At 41.6% G+C, this 26879-nt stretch overlaps 1 protein-coding gene across 1 annotated transcript; it reads right to left on the bottom strand.

The window, feature by feature from the left end:
- Positions 1-6125: 6125 nt before the first annotated feature.
- On the bottom strand, positions 6126-26624 carry gc2 (guanylyl cyclase 2). Its single transcript, XM_075450902.1, has 23 exons — positions 26163-26624; positions 25087-25215; positions 24724-24903; positions 24368-24485; positions 23122-23423; positions 22909-23040; positions 22424-22527; positions 20769-20887; positions 20391-20475; positions 20163-20259; positions 19877-19999; positions 18221-18301; positions 17075-17251; positions 16819-16975; positions 16540-16689; positions 15097-15245; positions 14841-15004; positions 14369-14561; positions 14093-14267; positions 13106-13204; positions 11105-11199; positions 10929-11014; positions 6126-6258 (listed from the first exon to the last, which is right to left on the bottom strand). The coding sequence occupies exons 1-23, from the start codon at positions 26622-26624 to the stop codon at positions 6126-6128; spliced, it is 3510 nt and encodes a 1169-aa protein (XP_075307017.1).
- Positions 26625-26879: the final 255 nt, after the last annotated feature.

The raw sequence follows: 26879 nt of genomic DNA, 5'->3' as shown, positions 1-26879 counted from the left end.
GCTGCCAACAAGTGGAACAAACTGCCAGTGGAGATTAAACTTTCACCAAATGTAGACATTTTTAAATCCAGGTTAAAAACATTTCTGTTCTCATGTGTCTATGCATGAAATCTGCGCGGTATCTTTTAACTTATCTGGACTGTTGCTTGTTTTTAAATTAATTTAAATTATTTTATTTGTTTCTCTTTATATTCTTTTATGTATTTTTAATGCTTCTTCCACTCCCCGCTGCAATGCTTTTATTTTATGTAAAGCACTTTGAATTGTTTTGTACACGAAATGTGCTATACAAATAAATTTGATTTGATTTGATTTGATGAAGGTTCCTGGTTCCGACCTTTTTTTCGGTTGCTCTAAAGTGACCCTAGATTTCAGTAAATGGCCTAATGTCTCTGTGTCAGGCCTGCGATGGATGACAGACCTGCCACTGAATGTGTCTCACCTGTTAAAGCTGCAGTCTGCAGGATTTGTTGTTGTCATACGTAAAGTCCTACTTTTTGGCATTTTAAGAGTTTACATGATCTATCAGAACGCTTGAAGTTGAAAACGGTGACCTCCGTAGTCGCAAAATGCAAGAAATGTTTATTTTTTAACCGAAAAATAAAAAGTTATTCAACTTCCTGTCCCGCCCCATCAAAACACATGAGAACTCGTGCACGTCTACGTGCACGCCAGATGCGCTTACACGGCTCCTCATTCATCAACTCACCTGTCATTTGCGATGATGGAAGACACAGTAAGTAGACTAGCCCGTAATGAAGTTCAATAGTCCAGATAAATAAGCGTGGGGACGAGCCTACCTTGTATCGCGCGTGCACAATCGGTGATTGACAGGCAGCAGAGCCCAGCTCGTAACCTGATTGGTTACCTTTTACCGGTCCGGTCTGCAATTTTGTAAACAAACCTGCTGGCTTTGGAGGGACCTAGCGGGACATATAGGGGACCTAGAGAACACATTTTTTTTTTGTATTGGGGTATTTAATGTACTACTTTCAGAATCCCCGGACAGTTCCAGGCATTATGCTTGAAAAAGAGTTGCAGACTGCAGCTTTAAGCATCACCACCTTGAACAGGACAAAGATCGTGATCCCATCCTTTTCAAAAGAGCAACTATTCTCCAAGTTGCAGCCTTAAATAATTCACAGAAAATATACCGCCTGATTCTTAACTTCTCTGCTTTGGTCAGCTGTGTTCTTTCAACTTGTTAATTAGTCCAGACAGACAACATGCATGGTGCCAAAGAAATGAGGTTTATGCGTCCCACAACCAGAAACTAGATTTAATGGGCTAATGGACTGTAAAATATGGGCTGTTTTGTGTTTGAAGAGACAAAAACAAGAGTGGACACATGCCGGGGTTGGTGCACCAAGATAGCATAAGTTATTTGTTCTGTTCACTTCAGTGTGATGTATGAAGGAGAGAGGTTTGAAGGAGAACTGGCATGAACATGGCTCCTGGGTGATCTGACCTCTCCACATCAGTTCACACCTGTCACAAGAATGTGTCTCCATGTGGGTGTTGAGTTTTAAGTGAGACATTTTACCAGCTCGTGTTTAATTTATTGCAGCAAATTGGTCTGAAAAAAAGTGGGGACAGGGCCATGTTTTCCACTGCGTATCCCCTCTTCCTTTAACAGTCTGTGAACGTCTGGGAAGTGAGGAGACCTCTGGGAGAGGAATGTTGACCCATTCCCTTCACTGCCCAACAGTCCTGGGTCTTCTATGTCATACTTTGCGTTTCTAGTTCAAAGTTCAGCTCACATACATTCAAACTGAACAAGTTCCCGTTCATTGTTAAAGATTTGAAATTCTGAACTATGTTCATAAGGCGGATTTTTTCCCATTTTTATGTAATACATAGTGTTATGGAGTGCTGTGAACTACTAGAACATGGGTACTACAGCCCATGCAGGTTACTGCACAAATCTGTGTTTATCAATTTGATGAAAATCCCTATGTTGTGATTATCTAAATCACAACGTGTTTTTTAGTGCATGGCCTACTTTATTTGATCAGTTTTGCTCACCAATAAAATCAAAACCTTAGCCAGCAGAGGCCCAGACAAATGCTTTTTCTCACAGTTAACACACACACACTACTCACACTGCCATGAGGCAACTTCAGCGGCGGGTAAACGAACAAACAAACGAAAAAAATTCTACTTCTAAACATCCAACAGCACTATGTTAGATGCCTAAATGAAACTAAGACTAAACAGTAGCAGCTGTGACAACATTTTCTTTTTTCACTCCTTTATAGATCTCTTCTGAAACCTCCTTTTGTTTTGGTACTTTTCATTTTGTCAGTTTCCGTCATGTTGTCGGTTGTGGGAGTGCTGCTATCTAGTTCTAAACACTACAATTGTCAGTCATTTTCCCTAATGTAGTTGCATTGTCTATACCAGGGGTCCCCAACCACCGGGTCGCGGACCAGTACTGGTCCGTGAGACATTCCAAACCGGGCTGTGAGATTGGGGGGGGGGGATTTAATACATTTTTTTATTATTTTTTTTTATTTAAAAAAAAGGCATGGCCGATTGTGCACATTCATTTTTTTCAATGATGACTGTCTGTCTGTCATCATATCCTAATTATCCTAATTAGTAAAAGCGTCTGCTAAATGTAATGTCTGTTGAACGTAAAGTACAAAAAAAAAATGTTCACTGTTGACAAGAACCTCGCTGCTTTGCTCACTTCGTGCTCTTCGGTTTAAAACTGTTTCGTTCAGTTCAGCATTGGCAGAAAAATGTGAATGCCACTCATGGATGCATTTGTTCGAATGCATTTCTGCACAACACTGTGGGACTGCAGGCAGACCAGTGCAGCACCCGGACTCTTTTACTATGAAGCCCCACTGTAGTGATAGATGTAGTCCGGGTTTAGCATTGCCTTGCTCTAATTATCAAATGCATTCTCTAAAAAATACGCCATTTGGATGGAGCAAATGTTGCTCTAAAATATGTGTATACCTTTCGGGATTTTCAGATATACAAGTACACGAATGCACCTCCATACCATCAGAGATGCAGGCTTTTTAGTTAAGTACTGATAACGAACCGGATGATCCCTCTCCTCTTCAGTCTGGAAGGCTCGAAGATCACTGGCTTCCAGTAGGCTACTGGTTATTATGTCCATTGCACACAGAGATGTGTCCAGTGTCTCTCAATCTTTTGTTGATATTGCAAACTGTAGATGATGGAATATTGGAATATTCAAAGTCTTTGCTAATCTATTATTCTGAAATTGCTCCACAAATTGTAGACTTAAACTCTTTCTTAAACACATCAGTGATCATCACAGACTTTTCTAGCCATAGGTTGCTGTTCCTGTGTTCCATTGTGGATGAAAAGTTGGCTCAAGAGATTTAGGCTACGGCTACACGAAAACGAAACGAGGTTTTTTTTGAAAACGGGTACGAATATTCTTGCGACCACACGGAAACGCGCTGCTGTCCAGACGAAAACGGATGAAAACGATGAAACGATGCAGTACACACGCCACTGTGTCACGCCACGCTGTGAGACAATAGAGAAGTGTTAAAATTGGCTCACAGCGTCAACGTATGACTGACGCAAAAACGTTTTAGCTGTAACAATGGAAACGAAACGAGGCCGTTTTCAAACTTTCCCACTCTGGAACCCGTTCTCAAAAACTATCGTTTTGGGGTAGTGGGAACGCCGGCTCCGTGTGGCCGCGACAGCGAAACGATAAGAAAAAGTATCGTTTACAGTGAAAAACGTTTTCGTGTAGCCGCAGCCTTAGAAATCATTGTAGTCTGTTTATACTTGCATTTTACAGTGCCCCAACTCCTTTGGAAATGGGGACTAATGCACTACAGAAAGACAGTAAATCAGCCCCTTTTCTGCCAGGAATTTACAACACTTCACACTGACCTGTTTTAGGGTGTGTGGTGGTTCATTTGAGCATACTTAGGCTTCGGCTATACGAAAACGAAACAAGGTTTTTTTTGAAAATGGGTACGAAAATTATTGCGACCACACAGGGAAGCTTCTGTGTCCACATGGAAACGCGACGCTTGCTGAAAACGATGCAGTACACACGAAACACCTAGGTGCGCTGTAAGCCACCCCCACCGGTTACACCAGAACAATAGAAGAAGCAATGCGCATGCGTGTACGCCCCTACTTCTACCAGCGCGAAGCTCACGTTGTTCCTTCAACAATGCCGCTGTAGGTAGCAGTGTCTGCAGCAGTGCTGCTATCAATGTTGTGGGGTCCATGATGATCGCTGTCTGTCCTTGTTCTGTTGTCTTCTTCTTCCGTTTTTTGAATGGAAGCCGCTTTTTGTTCTGGTCACTGACGTATGTGTATACGTCACTGGCGTTAGCCATGTGGCTGTGACGCAGATGTAAACGAATCCGTTTTGGCTGTAACAATGGAAACGAAACTACGCCGTTCTGAGATCTTCCCACTCTGGAACCCGTTCTCAAAAACTATCGTTTTGGGGTAGTGGGAACGCCAGCTCCGTGTGGCCGCGACAGCCAAAGCAAAAGTATCGTTTACAGTGAAAAACGTTTTTGTGTAGCCGTGGCCTCTAACCCTCTGCAGGTTCTGCCTTTTTAAAGTTAGTAATACTCAATAACTCTGGAAGCACATTATTACCATATGACAGAGCATACAGTAAATAGCCTGTGTGCTCACATTAGCACACACAACAAACCCAGCTCAGACTACCACACACTAAACTGATTAAAAAAAAAAAAAACATACTTGACAGGCTGTCTAGTTCTCAAATACTCTCATTTTCCTCTTTACCAGTTTCTCTACAGACTATTTTTACTGGTTAATTTTTTAGGTGCAATCTTTGTCAGGAGTCATAAGTCTAAGAGGCCCAAGTTGGGATAACACAGCACCACAGAACATAACAACAAGCAAGCTAGTTAATACATCAGTCAAAACACATGCAATAATTCCTTCCTTACATATCTGCTTACTGCCGGCTTCACTCTCGGCCTATTTTACGATGTTTTAGTGACATTTTTAGAGGCTGATGCTAAGAATTGTTGCCTATTTGGTCCACTTTTCACCGATATTAGCAAGTCTGTTTTAGATACGCAGATGGTGCATTCAGTGATAAATAGCAAATGAGAATCAGAAGTCAGATTTCTCAGTCAAAATAAAAACTACTTGACAAAGTACTTTTAGACCAAATGAAAATTTGTTGTTGATCACAAAGCAAAAGAATAAGCAAGAATCTGAGGGTGTGAGGGTGAGAATTAACTATTTTCAAACCAGGAGGGCCCCAGACTAAATAGCAGCGTTCTGTTGTTTGGAGATATATCACCCCAGTGGAAAAAAGTGATTGTTTTTTCATAGTATGTACCCTTTAATTAAAAAAATGTCCAAAACTCCCTGCTTTCATTCTCCTATGTCCTGTTTTTCTCTCCTCTACAATGGTGGGTTTAATTTCTTTGGGATTTGTATTAGCAATAAAACAAAACGAGCATTTCAAAGACATCACCGTTCACTAATTTATTACACATTTTAGATCAAAGGGTTAATCAGTTTACAGAGAAAAAGGACAAGTCAAATTGCCATTATTGATTAAAGACTTCAGTCTGACCTGTCTACTTCTAGTCACCAACAAGTCTGGTCAATGACACGCACACATTTAAGTGCCCTAAAATATGGGTATTTGTTTGCTAGGCTGTATTTGTGTGTGTGTGTGTTTTTTTTTTTTTTTAACATTTATTTAATTTCTTTTAACAGTGAAAATGAGCACCACAAAATATCCTCCGAATTCATCTACTCCAAGACATGGAGACAGGAGGAGGAAGTGGCCGAGGGAGATTAGCTGCATTCCTCTGCTGCTGACAGATACTTTCTGCAGATCCCTGCTTTGCTGAGTCACCAGTTGTCAGCCTCTATAGATAGTTCCACATAGGCTTCATCTCCTCAGCTCAAGCTGATAATACACATTGACAAACACAGTGACCGCTGTTAATCCGAAGCAACACTTTCACTGTCTTCTCCTGTCTCTGCCGGTGATCACTTGCAGAAAGTTCTGCTTGGAGACTTCAGCTCGCGAGCTGTGACGTGAAAAAAAAAAAAAAAAAAAAAAAAAACAGAGTCCAGCCAGAGTTCCAGTCCAGTCCAGGCCAAGTCAGTCAGTGGTGCGCCATCATGACGTTGTCGTCATCTTCGTGCATGTAGAGCTGAGTCACAACGCGGACGTGAGAGATCTTCTTCACTGCCTTGTGAAACACCTGCTTCATGTCCCTTGATTCCTTCAGTGACATGCTGGAAGGGAGACAGACGGGGGGGAGGAGATGAAAGGAGGAAAACTGTTAAACAGTTCCATCTAAACATTTCATTTCATTTGTTGGATTCAAATGTTTAATTTCATTTAAACACGACAACAAGAACGATAACTGAAGGAATAGTTCAACACTTTGGGGAAAAAGTGTATTTGATTTGTGTTACATGGGAACATCTGCACATCTCCTATGTGTAGGAGATACAGAGCTTCCAGTTTTGGATGGAGAATATCCCTTAGCCTCTAGGAGCTGTGATCTGCATCACAATTAGATTTGCTATGTAAATAAATGCACCGTTAATTTCTTTAGAAAAAAACCGTGCCATAGGGAATATAAATCTAGTCAACGACCAGAATCTTGAACTATTCCTTTAAACATAGACACAGGGGAGATAAAAACATCCAAACTACTAGCATCTACAGAGACGACATCAGAGACACAAAAACAGACGTGTCACGACAGCCAAAAACAAGGAAGCTTAAGTTTAAGGTCTAATATCCCTGTGTTTACACAGTGGAAAGCCCATATGTGGAAATAGCCCTTAGAAATGAAAGAAAATCTTTAGGCAGGGTCAATTTTTCTCACAGTGTCTGAATTTCAAAGTCAAAACAGGGACCACACAAACAGAGAGACAAAAAATAAAATAAAAGAAGGGAAACACTGGAAAGTATGTCCAGATACATCACCATAAAGACGTAAAAGCCTCTTAAAAGTGCTGGCAAAGGAGCTAGCCAGCTACCTGTTTGACACGTTGGAGAGATATATCTTGTTTATTTTCAAGATTAATGGGATGAACAAATGCAACGTATTAGAAAAGGAAGAATTTAGTAGGAATTTGTTTGTGTTTTAAGCCATGTAGGTCAGATACCAGCCTTTGCCACAGAAACATCACCTCTTAATGCCATGATAAGAGACCAACACCGCAGTCAGCATTAAAGAAACACCAGGACATTTCAGCTCAGGTCAGTCAGTGTCGGCACATCGCTGCTATTGGACGAAGAGCTTAGTTTGGAGGGAATTTCCCTATTGCTTGTTTTGAAGACGTGAAGAATTTTGAGCAAGGCTTAAAGAGATAGTTCGCCTCTTTTGACATGAAGCTGTATGACATCCCATATTAGCAACATCATTTATGAACATTGACTTACCCCCTGCTGCGTCCTGTGAGCCGAGTTCCAGCCTTGTTTTGGCGTTGACAAAGGTAGTCCGGCTAGTTGGCTTGGGTCCCGAAAATAAAGCGTTTTGCTTCTCAAAACAATATGCGTTCAAAAGAGTAATACATTTGCATCACAAAATCGTTAGCCAGAAAAAATTCAGACCTCACAATCGCTTGGCGCTATTTTTGCCTCCCTTCATACCAATGCATTCAGCCACCTAGCGATAGCCGCACCTGTTATGGTGTTTACTGCTCGGAAGCAGGGGACTGCTCTGTCTGCACTTGGGTCTGCACAGTTTACACAGCCTATAGTGATACGAAGGGAGAGAAAATAGCGGCAAGCGATTGTGAGGTCTGACTTTTTCTGGCTAACTCGGCTCACAGGACGCAGCAGGGGGTAAGTCAATGTTCATAAATGATATTGCTAATATGGGATGTCGTACAGCTTCATGTCAAAAGAGGCGAACTATCCCTTTAAAGACTTCAACTTTAAGATCCACTTTCCTCGTAAAAAAAAAAGGTTTTCGAGCGACAGCAGCAACGTTGTGAGCGGTTTGACGTGTGACAAATGTCCTTTTTAAAAAACTTGTAAAGTAGAAGAACTGAGTTTTGTCAGTGACAAAAACAAATATTTTTTTAAATTTTTTGTTAATTTGTGGACAAAATCCCAACATTCCTCAACTGAACTGTCGTTAGATGTTGCTGCTTTTGTTTGCACTTGCGTCTTGACACGACCCAATTCAAAATCTCACAAGAAATCTCTTGTCAGTAACCAGCAGTAAGAAGCTACTAGTCGGACATGAGTAATGGTGCAACAGCAACAGGAATTTAATTCCAAAACTCAGATCTTTTCCATTTGGAGAGGGAAAGGTTTATACATCTCCGAAGGTTCTCAAATAATAACGACCAATTGACATGCTACATTTAAACAGCTGTTCCACCAGAGCCCAGTATGTGACCAGTGGTTTCTTGCAGTGGCCGAAGATTTCTTCCCGAACTTTGAACAGGTTCGAATTCAAGACTCAACTAAGCGCAAACAAACCACAGTAAAACCTTGAGACAGTTCATCCCCAAACTATGATAGCCAAAGGACGAGGCACGTTGCTAACCTAGCCAGTAATGTTATACATTTTTTTATAATGCATAACATTACCTCAGTTTTTCTTCTTTGCAAGTTGTTCCTGTTGTTGTTTCTCAGCTTTCCGTTTCTTGTACTGGGCTATCTCGGCCATCTGCAGCCCGTGGGCCATTTGCCTGTTGAGACGAAGCGAACAGCATGATCACAGCACACACACACAGATACTGTAGCCCTGCAATGTCTTGTTTCTCTCCAAAGAACAGATTAGCTGGTAGGTGCATTTCTAAGTGTAGCCACTGCAGAGGCCCACAGTTTTTGACAGGAAGTATCAGTTTGTTTGTTTTTTCTGTGAAGCAGCTGAATTCTTATGACATAATGATCATGAAATAATCCATCTTGCCATGCCTCAAGCTTGTGTCCCTGAGGCCTGGGACAGCAGTTCGGAGCAATCCTATTCTGGCAAGTATGGGTTGGGTTCTAAGCTTGAAAACAGTCAACAATTGGTGGCTCCCAAAGAAGTTAGCATACATGTTCCAACAGTTTTAAAATGACTGGAGAACAAAGAACGATATGTAAGGTTTTCTCAATAGCCTATATCAGGGATGGGTTAGGGCCTATATGCGCCCTGTTTTCTGCATCCCGTCAGCTCAATCACTTCCGGTGCTATCCAATGTTTTTAGCTAGCTATGACCTTTCACCATGTAACCTTAGGACTTATCAAGGGTCACTGTTAACAACGTTAGTCGTAGAACTTAAGAATGATATCATACATATAGCTACATCCACAACTATGAAGGTAAGCGCCTAATACTGTGCGTTACACTAACACACCAATACCAGGTTTTTTTTTCATCTGTCCCGATTATCCTATCATCATTGCTCCTCTCAAACAAAGACTAAATATGTCACTCTTAAAGCTGAATCCTCAAGATCAGTGACGAAAAGTCCAAAACCTCACAGACTGAGCATAATGGAAAGTTATCCAGCAAGACCGGTGCAGACTAGTATCAGTTTAAGTTTCTGAGAATTACATTGATATAATAGATTGTGTGCAGCTAAAGGCATCTGAAGATAACTGACATTAGACCACAATCCCTTTTTGCTTAGTTTCTGAGGCTTTACGCAAAGGCTCACGGCAACATTCCACTGCAATGTTCTCATTTTCTAAAAATGGAAACTTCTTTATCTGAGATACGCTTGCAAACATAGCCTATATTGTTTTTTCCTCCTTTGAATGGCTTTGACAAGAGTTTGAGCTTCCCAACTGGCTCCACTGGTAGTGCTCCCCTGATCTGCTTGTTATAGTTTGCTTGTGAGCCGCAGTGACAAATAATATTATCCAAGCGAGTATTTTTTTTAAAGCACACGCCCTTCTCCAAAAACCGTCAACTTCCAAATGTTTTTGTGTAACAAACCGGTTGTCCCATTGGGTTAGACAATGTTGCTGCCTTTTTAACGTTAGATCCACCGCAATAATTCAGTGGCAGATTCGATTGTGAGCCGTGACCACAAGACAAAAATGACAACATTAATTTTGCTTCTGAGAGGTTGCTCTATTTTCAAAAATGATGCTATTTCTCTGCTTAAGTGGAAGAAACGGTTCTGCGTTTAAACAGCCAACAGTGAGCCCCACCCGACTTTTTTTCAGCTTGAAGCTGCAAGTGTCTAAGCCAGAGTAAATACTTTGTCTCCGGTGTAAAAAAAAAAAACCTGAAAGAAATGCATGGGTCACCCTTACAGACCTTTAAAGGTCCAGCTGAACTGCGATCCTTGCAATGTTGAACTCTGCAGAATGGTGACGTATGCATTACTGCTGCCAAATTATACAGATCGCCCTTTACAATTTCAAACTCAAACCTCAAAAATATGCTTGTTGTTTGTAGCCACAAATGATAAGTATGGAGAAGCCCAACAGACCTTTAGGTGTTGACCATTTTTAAAGAGAATCTTTAGTTTAAACTGTAAATAAAATATTTGTAAAACATTTTCCAGTACGAAGATTCTCCCTAATTCTGTTTGAATCTTTGAATAATCTTCTTTGTATAAACGTGGCAGGGAAGAGCTTTGCACCAAAGCTGGTATGGCAGTCCGTCTGATGAAAAAGCCTACTTGCTTCCAAATTATTTGCATCATCCCCTCCCCCGTTTAAAACGAACAGCTTAGAGGTTCTTGACTGAAGCCACGATTGGAAACTCTACACCGGCTAGATGTGAAGACCAGCATAAGAATGGTTGATTTTCAGATTTAATTAAGAGATGGCAAGGTTACTTGCAGAGAAACAAGCTTGGGAATTAATTAAAACCAGTGAAGGACTCGGAACTTAGAGAGAAATAAGACACTGGGGGTGGAAAAGATGAGGAGGAGGGATTAAGACAAGGGGAAAGACAAACGCAGAAGGATGATGAAGGACACTGATTCCTACCCAGTCTTGACTTCAGGGGGAACTGGCAGAGGTTTGGTAAAACCTTCTCTCCCCACAAGCCAGTATGTCTCCTCGACTCCTTTCCCCTGCAGAAAGGGTAGGGAGATAATTAGAGACAACATTTCATCTACATCTGATCATGGGAAATGATTAGACTTTTAATTGAAGGGATGTACCTTGACTTCTGACCTGCCTCTCAACTCCAGCTTATAGCCGAAATTAAGCTCTCGAAGGACCTTCACTGTGCTCTCGTGGACGTGGATCCTCTGGGCTGTAGTAAAACAGTAGATTAAGAAACGAAGCACAACAAGATTTCATCCTATGCCTGCTTCAGATGTCAGCAAAGTAAATAGTCTCTATCAGTTGTTATCACTCCCAAAGATATAGCCAGTGGGTATCCTTCCTCCACCCTTAAGTAGTCTCAGTAGGATGTTTTAACCTATTATTGATGCTAAAGTCAATATTCCAAGGTGTAAGCCAGCAGGAGACTGGGATTCATGTCTGGTGCGAGACTACACATTTGGACTGTAGTACAGACTGCCTGGTTAACTAAATTCTCTAAATTAATTTATGCAGAGTATGAGTGCTCGATCCACATATTGCAAACACTTTTGGACAAAGTGAAGCTTCTTAATTGGGGGCTGGCTAAGTGTCCAACCAATCACAAGTCCATAAATTCCACATGAGAGGGGAATGACGTGCAGGTCGGAACTCAAACCGCATCGAGGACTTCTGCCTCCGTACACGTAGCTCAGGTATTCAGATCTTCATCAGTGAGATAAAGTGTGAGACCAGATGAATGCAAATAGGTAAAGGATCAGACTGGATGATACACACCTTCTGGTGTACGAGTACAAGCAGTTTGGCCAGTGTAAAATAAATATAATCATGGGAGTGATAAAAACTGATGATGCACTTACCCATGACTTTCATCATCTGCTAATAATGTTGAAAAACAAGTCTTCAGCCATCTCTAATTTCATTAAATGTCTTGTAATCTTTTAAAATGGTTTTCAGCAATAGTTTTACGGACTTTCTGATGGTACTGTAAAGCTTTTCTTTGGTAACTCAAGTCTTTGTACCTGAGCATTTTCAGAGTAGGAAATATCATTTGGAACAAATGTGTCTCTGTGACAGGCTCCTATAGAAAGTCACTGATTTATGACTCATTAGCAGTTGCTATCACACCCAAAAAAAAGGTAAAAAAAAAAAAAAAGGTACTCTTCTTCAGCCTGAAATAATCTCAGTTGGATGTTTTAGGATAAGAGAAGATGTACGTGCTTGTAGGGATAGATGTGTAATTCTATGAATCACTCGAGTATAAAAAAGGCATCTAACTTAAGGAATGAGCTAATGTTGTGACTACACATACCCGACAGGGTAGCACATTTTAAACTGTAAAATCTTTGTTAATAGCATCCTGTCACAGAGACACATGATGTATCTACAAAATATACCAGATAAATACAGATTGACAGACATAAAATAGTATTTCAGCACTAACAAGGTGATTCCCAAAGAACTATTAGCTGAAAACTTGGATATCTCAGCATGGTGTGCAGTGTGTCCTTAAAAAAAATGGTGGAAACCGGACAAATGAAGGACAAAAGGAAGGAGGCGCATCTGAAAGGGATGTCCTTAAGACATGGGAAAAAGACTGGACCTTCAATTGAACCATCTACTGTTCACTGAAGCCTCATCAGAATTAGTTTCCATGGAAAGGAAGCTGTCAAGAAACCATTCTTAGCCAACAAAGACAACATCTAAAGAAGAGCTTTAGAATGTCCTTCAAAAAGCCTGGAGAACTATTCCTGAAGACTGCTTGAGGAAATGTCAGAAAGCTCAGGCTCAGGTTCAGGCTGTGAGAATAAAAGTGGTCATTCCGATTATTGACTTTCCCGCTCCTTACAATTGTACAAACTGTTTTTGCCTCATGCTGTATTTCCATTTATGTTTGCACCTTTCAACATATCACTGCATTTATTTCCAGTCAAGAAAGACAACACATACAGAAAAGATCTTTGCACAGTACCTAAAAGTATTCTTAAAATGTCAGTGAGTGGAAATGTTTGGTATTTGTACACAAAAGAAATAATTTACAGGTCATGAAGTGAGCCATTTTATCAATAAGAAGTTGCTCAACAGATTTTCGAAGAGTGCTGCTTCTTGTAACTTACGCAACCCACTGGACTCCATGCGAGAGGCAGTGGTCACCGTGTCTCCAAACAGGCAGTAGCGAGGCATGGTGAGACCCACCACACCTGTTACACATGGACCTAGAGTACAACACACACATGTAGTCAAGTTTCTATTCCTTCTGAGGACATTACATTGACTTACACTCATTTTGTTGAGTTCACCTAAAAGAAATTTGGTTCCCTCAAATGCAACTTAGGCTTATGAAACATCATATGTATAGTCTGCATATTATCATTAAGCGCTTCACAGCAAGAGGTTCCTGGTTTGAATCCCGACTGGGGCCTTTCTGTATGGAGTTTGCATGTTTACTCCATGTATGCCTGGGTTCTCTTCGGGTACTCCGGGCTTCTTCAAAAACATGCATGTCCAAATTGTCCCTAGGAGTGTGAGAGTGAGCGTGGATAGTGGTTTGTCTCTGTGTGGCCCTGTGATGGACTGGTGACCTGTCCAGGGTGTACCCTGCCTCTCGCCCGATGACAGCTGGGATAGGCTCCAACCCCCCCCCACTGAGATGGATTAAGAGGGTATGAAAAATGTATTGATGGATTATCACTAAGCTTTTTTCTCCCTCATTTTATGCAATGCACCCTCAAGGAGGAGTCACCCTTTCCTTTAAGTTAAGTGTGACCAAAGTGGCGTGCTATTTATACACAATGCCATGAGATCACATCACCCAATTTTGTGTAAAGAGGTGTCCCCGCAAGATAAGTAATGCAAATTTACGCAGAAGAATAACTTGTTTTGGGGTTGGGATTAATCTCAGAGATTATTCTTAATTCATATAAGCAGTAAAAGTGGTTTGGACCTGGTAAGCACCACAAGATTTTTTGTTATGTCCTGATATCTCAATACTTCTGTCTTTTTAACACAACAGTACCTAGTATTGCAGACATACCTAACTCCTGGGCTACACTGTACATTGTCCAAATGTTTAAGCGGTAGCTTCTTGTTGGTTCAGTGCCCACCTGTGTGAAGTCCTATGCGTATTCTTACTGGAACATCAGGCATGTGCCGCATTTTAAAGGATCCCACAGCACTGAGGATGTCTAGGGACATGTTGGCTATTTCTGCGGCGTGACGGTTGTCATTGGGGACGGGAACCCCTGACGCCACCATGTAGGCATCACCAATCGTCTCCACCTAGAGAAGAGCACAAGATAACAAACAACGATGCCATCTTCTAAAATCTAGAGTCAGATGAACAACAGGAATAAATGAAAAGAAAAGAAAAATGATGTCACCTTGTAGACATCATGATTTCCTATAATGGCGTCGAAGAGTGTGTAGAGGTCGTTGAGAAGGTCGACAACCTCGATGGGCTCACTGTTGGCTGAGATTGTGGTGAAGCCGACTATGTCGCTGAAGTAGAGCGACACGTGGTCAAAATATTCCGGTTCCACTGTCCCGCCGTCCATCAAAGCCTCTGCCACAGACCTGTGGAGAGCAAAACGAGCTTAAAATACTAACATGTGAACTTCGATAAACACAAAAATAAAACATAACTTAATATGCCAAGTGATTGAATCTGTAGTAGAAAAATTCTAAATATTCAACACATCAGTAGGCAAACAGATGCATTAATATGCACAGTTGCTGTAATGTAGACGTAATCTCCCAGTGTGTACCTAGACATAATATTATTGAATTGATTCTGGCATGCTACCTGCTTTAATTTGTTTCTATGTGTGCACGAGTGTGTCTAAGTTAACCCACGGAGGCAGCATCTGCGTTAGCAGCTTCTCTGTCTTCTGTTTCTCGATTTCCAGCTCCTCTGTTCGCTCTCTGATCAGCTCCTCCAGATTAGAAGAGTACTGCTCCAGCATCCTCAGCATAGAGTCTATGATGTTGGTCTTCTTCCCCTTGTTGATGTTCTTAAACTTAAAGGAGAGGAGAACCCTTTAAGCATCAACCAAAAAAAAAACAACCCAACAAACAGAATCCATGAAAAAAAGGGAAATATCCAACATACGTGGTCAAAGATCTCGTCAAAGGTTGGCCTCTTGTCTGGCTGTTCCGTCCAGCACTGTTTCATCAGCTGGATGCACTCCATTGGAGCATAGTCTGGACTGACCACCGGGCGACACAGAGGAGGAGGCTTACGCAGCTTCTCTACGATTTCTAAAGCACAAAAGAACATCAGCTGTTGTGTTTAGATGCTAATATCGCTTCATCAGTCCAACATAAAAATCTAGACCGAGACCTCTTGACAACATTTCAAGTGGTAGAGATGAGGCCATCATTAAAGAATTTATGGTCTCCAAGAAGGTCAGAAGTTTACTGCTAATGCTGGCCGAGTACCTGGATTTCATTGCAAGACTAAAGAAAAACAGAAAAAGAAAAAATGTATCTGTGTGTGTTTTTTGATTGAAACATGGTTAGAACAGCACAGATTCTGTGCCCAAAGGGGCAGTTCAGTGAAGCACAAAGATGCTTTACGCAGCATGCTTGATATAGCTGGTGATGTTTGACACATTAGCTCAGAATGTTTCCTACTAATGGACAAGATGAAAGGTCGGAAAAAGTATCCAAAGTACCGCATGCGCAGTTCACTTCGTGAACTCAATGTAGCGGCAAAATGCACAACAGTTGTCAAGATTATTCTGTATCAGACAGTTCAACTGAGAGGTAAGGAGACAATTTGCTTAAATGTCTTTATCTGAACCACAGCAGTGGATTTGCTGACACACCGACATCAAGAACCCGCAGTGAGTAAAAGCCCCTCTGCTGTATCCCCTCATGTTGACTGTGTCTGGGCTGGAAAACAGCACTCAAGCACACCACAAAGACATCAGCCACCTGCTAAAATCTAGGTCTGTGCAAGAAGGCTTTACTCTCTGGTACTTAAGGGGATGCTAGTATATATCTGTGAGTCAATAAGGAAATCCAACTGCATTAATCGCAAAATTTAAAGCAGCATTTGCATAAAGTAGTTATGTTAAAGATTTGATTTACAGTATCCAACATATAGTAGTTCTACCTCAGTTAGGCTTGTTTCAGAGCACTCAGACTATTGAAAAACCTCTTTCAATTTACACTAACATGCATAATGAAATGACACAGTTCACATGTCAGAGCTCATTTCTTCGACTGAGCAGTCAATCAGAGTGTTGTTTTTTTTTACTGACATACCCAACGCCCATTCAACAATTTGAAGTGGTCATAAAAAGCCTTGACTGACCTGCCTAACAGTGCTGAAAAGCTGTTCAAACCCATCTTGGCCTTGATAACTCTGTTTGCTCTCATTTTACACCAAAGAAAAATGCTCGCTCACTACTGTTTATTAGGGCACCCACCAGAACTTTGATGCCAGCTTCCTCAAATGCGCCTATGAAATAATATCCTTTACAACCTTGAAATTTGCAAGCCACTGTAAACGTTACAAGATGGGGTGTTTTTGCGGGCGTTGTCTTGCCTGCGTCGGACAGGTCCAACATGCAGAACGGAGGCCCTCTGATCACAACTTCCTGCATGATGATGGCAAAGCTGTAGACATCACCAGGTAAAGTCCCATAAAGCCCCGGCTGCCCGCTCCTCAGGATCTCTGGAGCCGTCCATAGTAGCTCTGCAAGAAAAAGAGGTGCTTTAGTTTTTTCTTCTGTTGCAACAACTCCATCATTGAATGCGTCGGGATGTTCAGGATGCCACTCTTTGCTATGACTAAGACTTAGAATGTGACTTTCACACATCTCACCTTCTGGAGGTGGTTCAACGTAGGGGAACCTCTGAGACTCCAGGACCTCATTGTAGCCATAGTCTGTTAATTTGAGGACAAAGCGGCCATCCACCACGCAGTTACGAGACTTCAGGCGGGTGTGAGACACTCCGCGGTGATGGAGGTACTTCATACCCTAAGAGACAAAACATCAAAATGGGTTTTCTTTGCTTATGCAAATAGATATTCCTATTCGGAATTCCCATTCATACCAAACACTGGCCCTGCTATTCACCTTAATCAGATCCAGCAGCAGGGATGATTTGAACATCCAGTCGAGTTTGACGTCTTCATTCAGCAGCAGATCCTCCAGGCTGCCTCTGGAGCAGAACTCGGTTACAATGGCAAACACGCCACAGTCATGGAAGAAGCCGAGGAAAAGGTTGACGTTCTCGTGACGCATGTCCTTCATCTGCAGACAGGGTGATCAAGCAGGGAAACGAGATTTTAATAAAAGGTTCACGACGAAAAATCTCCTCCTATATGGTGACAAAAGAAAAACCGAAGAAACTGAATTTTGACTGAATATATTACTCAAATTTTTCCTTTTTGTGCCAAAGTTCATATTATCACTAGATATTTCTGCTTGATTTCTCGTGGTCCTCTGTAGCAACAAAAAGATCAAGCCGATTTTCAAGGCTTGACCACAAAAACAATATTCTTAAAGGATAAGACCGGTTTTTTGACATTGGGCCCTTGATTTCACATTATAACATGATGTTCTACTCACCCCTGCTTGTTGTTGGTCATTTGGAGCTGTTCCGAAGATATTCGCGAGGCGTCTGGCTGCTCTCTTGAGATATTCGGCCATGAAACGGTTACCTATGGGCAAGCTTATACAGGCTCAAACTATGCTGTTTATAATTTATTAATTACTGTACACTAGCACTGATAACGTGGAGGTGCGTCGCTTACTTAAAAAAATCCGGGTTACTAATTTTGAATTTTAGCCGAATGAATAAATAGGCAGCAGGTCTGTGGGCTGCCTGTGGCAGTAGCACGACGATGACGTCAGTAACACCCACTTTACGACAAAAAAAAATCAAAATTACAATAACCCGGATTTTTTTAAGTAAGCGACGCACCTCCACGTTATCAGTGCTAGTGTAGAGTAATTAATAAATTATAAACAGCATAGTTTGTGCCTGTATAAGCTTGCCCATAGGAAACCGTTTCATGGCCGAATATCTCAAGAGAGCAGCCAGACGCCTCTCGAATATCTTCAGAACAGCTCCAAATGTTCAACAACAAGCAGGGGTGAGTAGAACATCATGTTATAATGTGAAATCAAGGGCCCAATGTCAAAAAAACGATCTTATCCTTTAAACTGAACATAAAACTACACCCGAGCTTTCTGTTTCCTCGCAACAGCGTCACATACCAGTTCAAACACGTCACTGGTTTTGGGGTTGATTCGGCCAAACTTCCCGTTGGGGAGTCTCTTCAGCCACGCCCAGTCGCCCTGGTGGAGAGAATCATCAAACAGACAAAAAGTTGAACATCTCCTCTGGGGAGATCCATGAAACAATTTCTTGCACCCAAAATGTGAATGAAAACACGTCTCAGACTACTTAACAACAACATAATTTTGGTCTGGTTGAGATTTAATCAAGAATTTTCTGATTAACTTCTACTCTTTTCCCTTTTTTGGTTGGCATCAGAGCTCTATTCATGTATTGAACCAATCATGTGCACTTATGTTGCATAAACCAAGGGTGTGTTCGAAACCGCATACTACTCCAACTACTCATACTAACTTTTTGAGTTAGTATGCGAGTTTGAGTATGCGAGAAGTTCCTGGATGCATACTAGATTCGCCGAAATATTAGGTATGCATCATGAGGTTACTACTCATACTCAAACTACCCAAGATGCAACGTAACGCGATATTGCCAATCGTCATTTCCTGTCAAAACGGCAGTTTCAAGCTAGCTACAACGAAGGTAGGTTCACTTCCTGTTTTCAAAACAAAAGCACCAATAGCTTCGTAATGGCTTTCCCTGTGATAAAAGGCAACGGGTATTTCATTTTGTGAAAATAACCGGAAGTGCGTTGCTCACTGCGGCTAGCTTTAGTAGCGCCGAATTCGTTGGAACAAAATTGTAAATATCCGGTATTTTGTCAGATTTTAAACACGTTGGGGATCTAAACGACTGCTTTCTAGCCAGAAAATGTTTCAAATGTTGCTAAAGTTTACAGAGTTTAGAACTTAAGCGAAATCAGCTTCAGGCCGGCTGATTTCGGCTCGGGCAGGAGCGAAATGCATTGTGGGTAAACGCTCTGCATACTGTCTGATCGATGAGTATGCAGTATGGAAGTATGCAGTTTGCAAATATGTAGTTTGTAGTATGTAGTATGTAGTATGCGGTTTCGAACACAACCTAAGCATGGAGACTGATGTCTGATGGTTCCTCTTGTGCAGTTGGAGTTGAGGGTAAAAAAACCCAAAAACCCTAAAAGCAGAATTCTAAGAGCCACGGTGCTCAGCTCCAACAGTATGTACAAACATTGGAGGCACTTACTCAAACAGTCATGACAAGCATGAATTTTCTTTTAATCTGGTCTGAGATTGCCTAATGTTTTGAAACTGCAACTCTGGGAATTTTTATTTTATACCTTTCACGTACACAAATGAGGAAGGGTCTGGCTGGGGAGTGCATGAGAGGCTGTGTGCAAGCCTTTGTGTGGATGACTGTGTACACGGTTATTTGTGGTGACCGCACAGACAAATGTGTTGACTTGATTCATAGTGTGCATTTCTGTTGATGCTGATCTACTGGAAACGCACACCCTTCAAACAGAGACAAAATTAGGATCAACTTCAGGTCAGCGCGGTCTGCAAATTGCCCATGTTTGTGTGTGCGTGTTTGTTATTGAGTAGATATCGGCCCCAAGTCCTGACACAGCTTGAATCTTCCTGCTGCCGTCTTTGGTCGTCAAGACTCCACATTAGCCTCAAGCTCTCAGGAGCAGGTCTGATTCGATAGTCTGGGACTAATGTTTTGTTGTACAATGAATTGTAACCTGACTGCCTCACCTCAAAAATGACAACATTGGAGTTCTCGTAAGTGGCGGGGGACTGGGAGGAAATCGGTGTGTGGACACTCTGTTCAGACATGCTCTTTCCGCCACTGGTCCTGCTGTCGTCCAGACTCAGCTTCTAAAAGAGGAAGGTGTTTTTTTTTTGTTTAAACAACATTTGGCCAAAGTCAATCCGCAAGTTGAAATCAGTACAATCGAAGTTTCCAAATTAAATAGTTTTGTGATTCATAATGAAAACAAATAAAAGCAGGATACTAACAAGATGACAGACAAAGACTGACCTTGTTGCTAAGTGACGGGTTAATGAACGTCACATCTGAAAGAGTCAGCAGGATCTTGTTTGGCCCTCTGACCAGTCGAATTTGATTGATGCGTCGCCTAGAAACAAGAGAGTCAAATGCACAAGTAAAGATTAGTTCTCAACTTTTTGTTTGAAAAGACTTGAATATTCCAGACCTCCCACTGCCAATAACATGCTTTGACGTGTATTGGTAACTTGATGGTGTTACCTGATGCAGTACAAGAAAGCCAAAGCAAAAATAGAGGCCACGATCGAACCAATGAACATGCCGAAGGTCAAAAACAGGTCCACACCTGCAACAGAAGAAGGATGAGTTGAATACCTGATGTTATCTAACAAAGAAAAAAACATTTTGTGCATGGCTGCATTTCATTTGTGAAAGCATGTGTCAGATAAATTAAAGAAGACTTCAAAATAACTGAAAAAGATCAACAAAAGATAAACAAGCAATGCTTAACATTTTCTTTAATCGTACACCTTTATTATTGGTAAAGGTTCCACCAATTAAACAAAACGATATTACATGAATGGATATTATACAAGGTATATGTGTGTGTGTGTGTGTGTGTGTGTGTGTGTGCCTCACCCCCTGAGCAGATGACTCCGGGAGTAAACCAGCAGGCAGAATCCCTCCTGGGTCCGTAGCCTTGTGGGAAATGAACATCTTGACCCAAGAAGCGAACCATGCCCATCTTCATGTCGATCCTGTTGTTAGATCAATTAGATTAATTGTGTGTGTGGTTGATCCTAACTGAAATTAGTCTGGAGCATGTCCCTAACAGTGTGAGTGGCAGCCATGAGTAAAGCCACTCATAAAACCTGGTAAAAACCCCCACACGGTGAGGAAAGGTGCTGCAACAATTCCCTTTGTATTCCTTTTAGCAAAGGATGCATTAGGCTAGTCTGTAGGCTACTAAAAAAACGACTTGGTGACGTTCCACAGCTCTATAAATTGTGACAGTATTATTTAAAGTTATTTCAGGTATTTTCAAATCATCAAAACTTCATATTGATAAATAGACCAGAGGGAATTGGGAGCAACTGTTTTCAATGTAAGAAGCAGTAGCCTACTTGTAACAAATTACAAATCTTGATCATGAAGTATGCTGTGTTTGGAAGATCCACATTTTTGCTTCAAAGCCCACTTACCCATTTCATGTTGCTGTCCTATTAAGTTAATTGACTGTTTAGTGTACAACAAAACAGTCACAAAGCTGCACACAACATCAGTCAGCAGAGACCATTGCTCTTTGCTCTGCATTCTCATTAAAAGCTTAGCCGTTAGCGCCTGCCGCCACTGGTACTTTGAACACACCTGTGAGCATAATACTGCTCAGATCTATGAAATCTGCAGTGGCACACCTCTTCCTTTGCAAGATATAAAGGAAAAAAGACTAAAATGTCTATTGTCACAGTAACTGAGATATCTGTTGCTCAGATAATACCATGAATAGCAGCAGGCTACATTGTGTTGCAACCCAGAATGCAGCAACACTGAGCAACTAAAATAAATGTCTGATGTGGTGAAAATTCTTTTTAAGAAATCCCTTTATACATAGTGTTTGCTCACGTCGCTATGAACTTTTTGAGATTTGAGTTGTTTTTCTATGGCTAAAATGAGCTCTTGTGTAGATGTGTAGGCATGTTGTAAGTAGCTGTTAGCTTAGCTCCCCCATCTAATTTCCCTATAAATATATCTAATCTATATATGTATATATATATATATATATATATATATATATATATATATATATATATATATATATATAGATATATACGTATATAGATATAGATATAGATACACACATATGTGTGTGTGTGTGTGTGTATAATGGCTATATTAATATATTGTACTAGTTTTGATGGGTAATTTCTTTCACAATTCATTTAAATTGGCCAGCATATTTACTGGCAGACATGGTACAACCAAAGTAGCACAATTTTATTTCAGTATTGTGGAGGGATAACACAGCGTGTAAAGAATTATGGCCTGAAGTGTACAGATGATTTAATGTAAGCCACAAAAATGTAGCAGTGGGACCCTCAACTAGTGTATAAAATCACCAGCTACTGGCTGACTATACAGTGAGTAAGTAACTTCAGAATGTTTATCTGAACATGCTCAAGCTTTGTTTTCCTTACCTTTACCTAGCATCACTGACTACCAAATAATTTACCCATTTTTTTTTACCGTGTCTTACATGATAAAACATTTAACACTTGATCTCAGCCCACATATACCTGTAAGTTGGCATTAGCTTTGGGGAGAATCCATCTGTGTCCAGTATGAGGTAGTCGAGCTGAGTCACTCCAGTGCTGCTGGTTCTGATAGGGTGACTGAAACCCTGAAGAGTAAATTCGACGTGTGTAAACAGGAGAGGTAGAGTTATTCTGGAGTAATATCTAAAAAGTACTGGAGAGGTATACTAAGAAAGAATGTGAGCAAATACAACATACAGGGATTGAGGTTTTCTTGTGTAGATTTAAAAGCTGAACTCAAAAGTGGTATTATTGTAATATTCCCTGACAATGCCCTAATCTTTAGTTATGGTTCATACAGTTAAAATGATGAAAACCACCTTGCATTTTATTCATTTTTACATTTATGTGTAAGATGGGATTCATTGAAAAAAAAAAAAAACTTTTCGAGGTTATTCTGGAAGATTTTCCTGCCCTGCTTCTGTCTTCAACAGTGTGACTCCAGGACTTCACCGTCCTCTCTGTACCTGGAAGTCCAGGTTACGTGTACGTTGTGCCAGATTTCCACCAGACATCCACTCCCTGGATTCCCGAACACGATGCACTGCATGAGCCATGAACAGCACTGAGTTGTAAATGGTTCCAAACAGAGGCGATACCTGCAGCACACACAGAGGTATCGGCATCAGATGCTCTGTTCGTGAGTAACAACACACACCAAAACTTTAGTCCATGCTTGCCTGCTGGGGTTTCAGCGTCTCTGCCACCTCTCCCCTCTCCATGGCCTCTCTGTAGGCATCGTAGAATGACACTTGAGGGGAGTCAATAGTGACAGTCAGCACGGCATCGTAGGCCCGCAGCAGTTTGCTGTTGCTCTTCAGAGCCGGGTAGGTCACATTGCGGTAAGGTAGGCTGTAGAGCAGGGTGTCATAGGGCAAAAACACCAGGGAGCCGTCGATCATCTTCATGTCGTAGGCTGTTTCCAAGAGGAGCTTCTGGGCCGCGCCACCAATCAGTGCCGAGTGCATGCAGAGGATTAGAGCTGGGACAGGACGCTGGGTTTAAGGACACGTCTAATCGTGGCTCAAATTCCTCTTATACAGAAACAGTTGTCAACATTTGTCACAGTATATTTTGGAAGACGAGGAACTTAATAGAAATCAAAATCTATACTGCAGTTTAGAAATAAATCTGTGCTGCACATCCGGGATCATTGAAGGAAGAGGCCAAAAGTGTGCTTCACTGCCACAGCCAACAGTGATGTTGTTGTGTTCTGACATACCCTGGAATACCCTACTACATCACCTAAAATGAAAAAAATATTTAATAACAACGGTTCACACATGCTGGAGAAAGTGTGGGGATGACGAGGCAAACCACTATCACATCTTTTGGAACTGCCAAGGACTGCGACCATTTTGGGACGAGATTGTGAAAACTATACAACACATACTGGGTCAACGGATACCTCTGCCATTTACAACTCTTTTTCTGGGTGATTTACCAAACGGGATGGCAGAAAGTGATAGATATCTCTTAAAAATAATGTCTGTAGCAGCAAAAAAAGCAGTCACTCGTAAATGGCTACAGTCAGACCCTCCCACTACCTCGAACTGGTTGGACATCATTAAAGAAATTCACCAGATGGAGAGACTGACCTTCCTGCTCATACTTAAAAGGGACTTGTACGATACAAGATGGAAAAAATGGATGGTTTTCTTGACAAACGTGGAGGGTCATCTATGACATACCCCCCCCCCCCCCCCACCCCCACCCCCCAAGTTTTACATGTTGATTACCCTAAAGTGAACCAGTTGCCTGGCTGTACTATTGCTTATTAGAATGTACTGTGATGTTGTCATGTTTGATCATTTCTGCCATGAAAAAGCAATAAAATTATAAGTATTAAAAAAAGCCCTTTAGTACGTAAGCAAAACGGGATGTTACAAACAGACAGTAATGCCACTGAGATTAAATCAGCAGTACCTCGCATTTCTCTCATCTTGCGAACCTTTGCAAGAGTTCGCCGAATACCATGAGGTGTGTTCTCCATAACACTGACCAGTCTGACCGGCATACCATGGCTCCTCAAGGACTCAGCCAACTAGAGAAGAAAAGTAAACATGGACCTTAAAGAAAACCTGAACTGGAAGATTGTGCACAAGTGTCACATTGAGAGAAATTTCCTATCCCTTTCTCAGCAAAAAAAACGGACACAAATTTGGTCTTGTTTTTGCGATCAGATATTGTCTTAATGCAGTTTTCTTGATTTATAGGACCCAACTAGAATCCTGTGGCTACAGGGACAGTAAACAGAGATATAAGATAATGGGCATTCAAACCTTAGTTGCTGTTTCCACCCAGATGTCCTCCGAGGAAGAGATGATGCCAATATGAGCCCAACTGAAATAGCTCATCACACTGTGCAGCACCGAGGTGGGCCTCGCCATGGATCGGGTGAAAGTCGGATGGCTGCGAACATCGTCCAGCTCATAGCCAACACAAGCCCAAGGAAACAATGCCTTGAAGAAGAGGGTAGAGGAGAAATTATGATAACTTAGCCCTTGTTTAAAACAATAATACTAAAATTTGTGTGGATTCACAACAGATTAGCCAAACCATGACATTTTTAATGTGTACATTCACACATAGCCTACATCCAAAATCCCTATGAAATACAATATTCTCTGAATACCCCAGCCTACTTTGTTCCAGCCTTTACTCAGCATCGAAGCAGCGTCACAGTAGCCTGGGTTGGCCGGTCCAATGTAGCCTGATGCCTTGGTGTGGAAACCCATAAATGCCTCCAATGCCCTTGATGTCTCACAAGGCTCCTGAATAGAGATATTCGGTCACACTTTTAAAAATCTGTCCTTCTACAGAAAGCACATGCACTCACACAATAAATCAAGTTAGTGGACAAGGCCATATGGTCAGAATAAAATACACGGGGTTATAATTTACATCTCCAAATGATGATGTAAATGCCATCCATAAAAGCTGTGCACTTTGCCAATGGCACGCATCCAACAATTTGTTGGGGCTTTGCAGACTTGTCTGCTGACTTGATTGATTTTCTGTATGTCAGCCATACCTCTTCCTGCAGATGCCAAACTATAGGTAATGTGGTTTTCCGATTGGAAAAAAGGATTTGTGGAGGGCCAAAAATGTCTGTGTGCAGAGAGTCTCATAGACTCACTCACTGATCCCAATATTTAAGCTACACAGAACCCACCACTGCACACTCGCTGATGCACAAATATAACTCCCATGCAAGTCATCACAGGACAGAAGATGGACCCCCTGGTTGTCTTTAAACAAGCTCTGGGTTTAGTGGGTGTACAGTAGAGTTATTTGTCTTTGTTTAGGTGAAAGGAAGATTTGAGATTTTTTCAACCTTGATTAATCTGTGAATCTACTCACCATAGTTTTTGAAGCAAAGGATTGCCAGCTAAAGGGTGTCTAGATTTCTTTTTTTGTGGCTAAAAAGTTATCGGAGACTACTTTAAATCAAATCATAGATGTTTAGGTTTCTTGTAGCTGGTTTGTATATTGGATATGGAAAGCAAACCCCGAAAAACCCGCGTTTAATTTGTTTAACGAAGCTAAATGAAATATGTCTGAGCTCCATCTTGTCATTAATACACTGACATATCAAACTTTTGTAAGGGATATAAATAAGCATACCACTAATAAAATCAATTGGAAAACAATTGGCAAAGAGGACTAAATACATCACACAATTCACACTTTTTTTCGAGAGGATGAAGATGAGTTCTACCTGCAGAACATTATAGTCGAACGTTGCGGCATAGGACAGCGAGGGGTCCCTGTTGATGCGATTGACAGCAAGCTGCGCCGCCACATTAGGAAGGGCCTTGGCAAAGAGAGGGTCACATCCCCATGGTCCCACTACCCCAACCCGAAACCATGCTGCCTGTGCTCGGTGGGGTAGAAGACACAGAAAGGCCAGGAAAACCAAGAGGGACCTCAGGTGGCCATGAAGGGGGGAATGGAGAAGAGAGAGGAAAAGGGGTGAAGGAGAAGGAAGCGGGCTGCGGCATGGAGATAACAAAGGGGAGGATTGAGAGGATCTTGACAGATGCTGGTTAACCGGAGTTGTGGCAGGAGTAAGTTGAGTGCGATGAGGAGAAAAGGAGGACAGGTGGACATCGGGGGACGTGTTCAGTGTTTGCTTCCATTTCTGAGGTAAGGAGTTGAAGGCACGGCGCTGTTGTTGCATCTCAAGGCTCACCGCCTCAAACTCAGTGGAGGGTGGGCGAAAAAGGTCTGAAGGTGCTGCTCCCCTAAAATGAGGGATTGGAATGTGTGAAAGTTTTGCAGTGAAGACATTTTAACTCGACTATATTCATCGTTCTGCACGTTGTTGGTCCTTTGCAGATGCATGTCTACATGTTACAGCGTTTTGCGGCTACTTGGCCCCCCTTTCTTTGAGACATGTGGAACAATCTGAGATGCGGGCTGCTCTTGGTTGTGT

Source organism: Odontesthes bonariensis, chromosome 19, assembly GCF_027942865.1.
Source record: "Odontesthes bonariensis isolate fOdoBon6 chromosome 19, fOdoBon6.hap1, whole genome shotgun sequence".
In the NCBI taxonomy this organism is placed as follows: domain Eukaryota; kingdom Metazoa; phylum Chordata; class Actinopteri; order Atheriniformes; family Atherinopsidae; genus Odontesthes; species Odontesthes bonariensis.
This window is presented reverse-complemented; position numbering and strand designations above follow the sequence as displayed.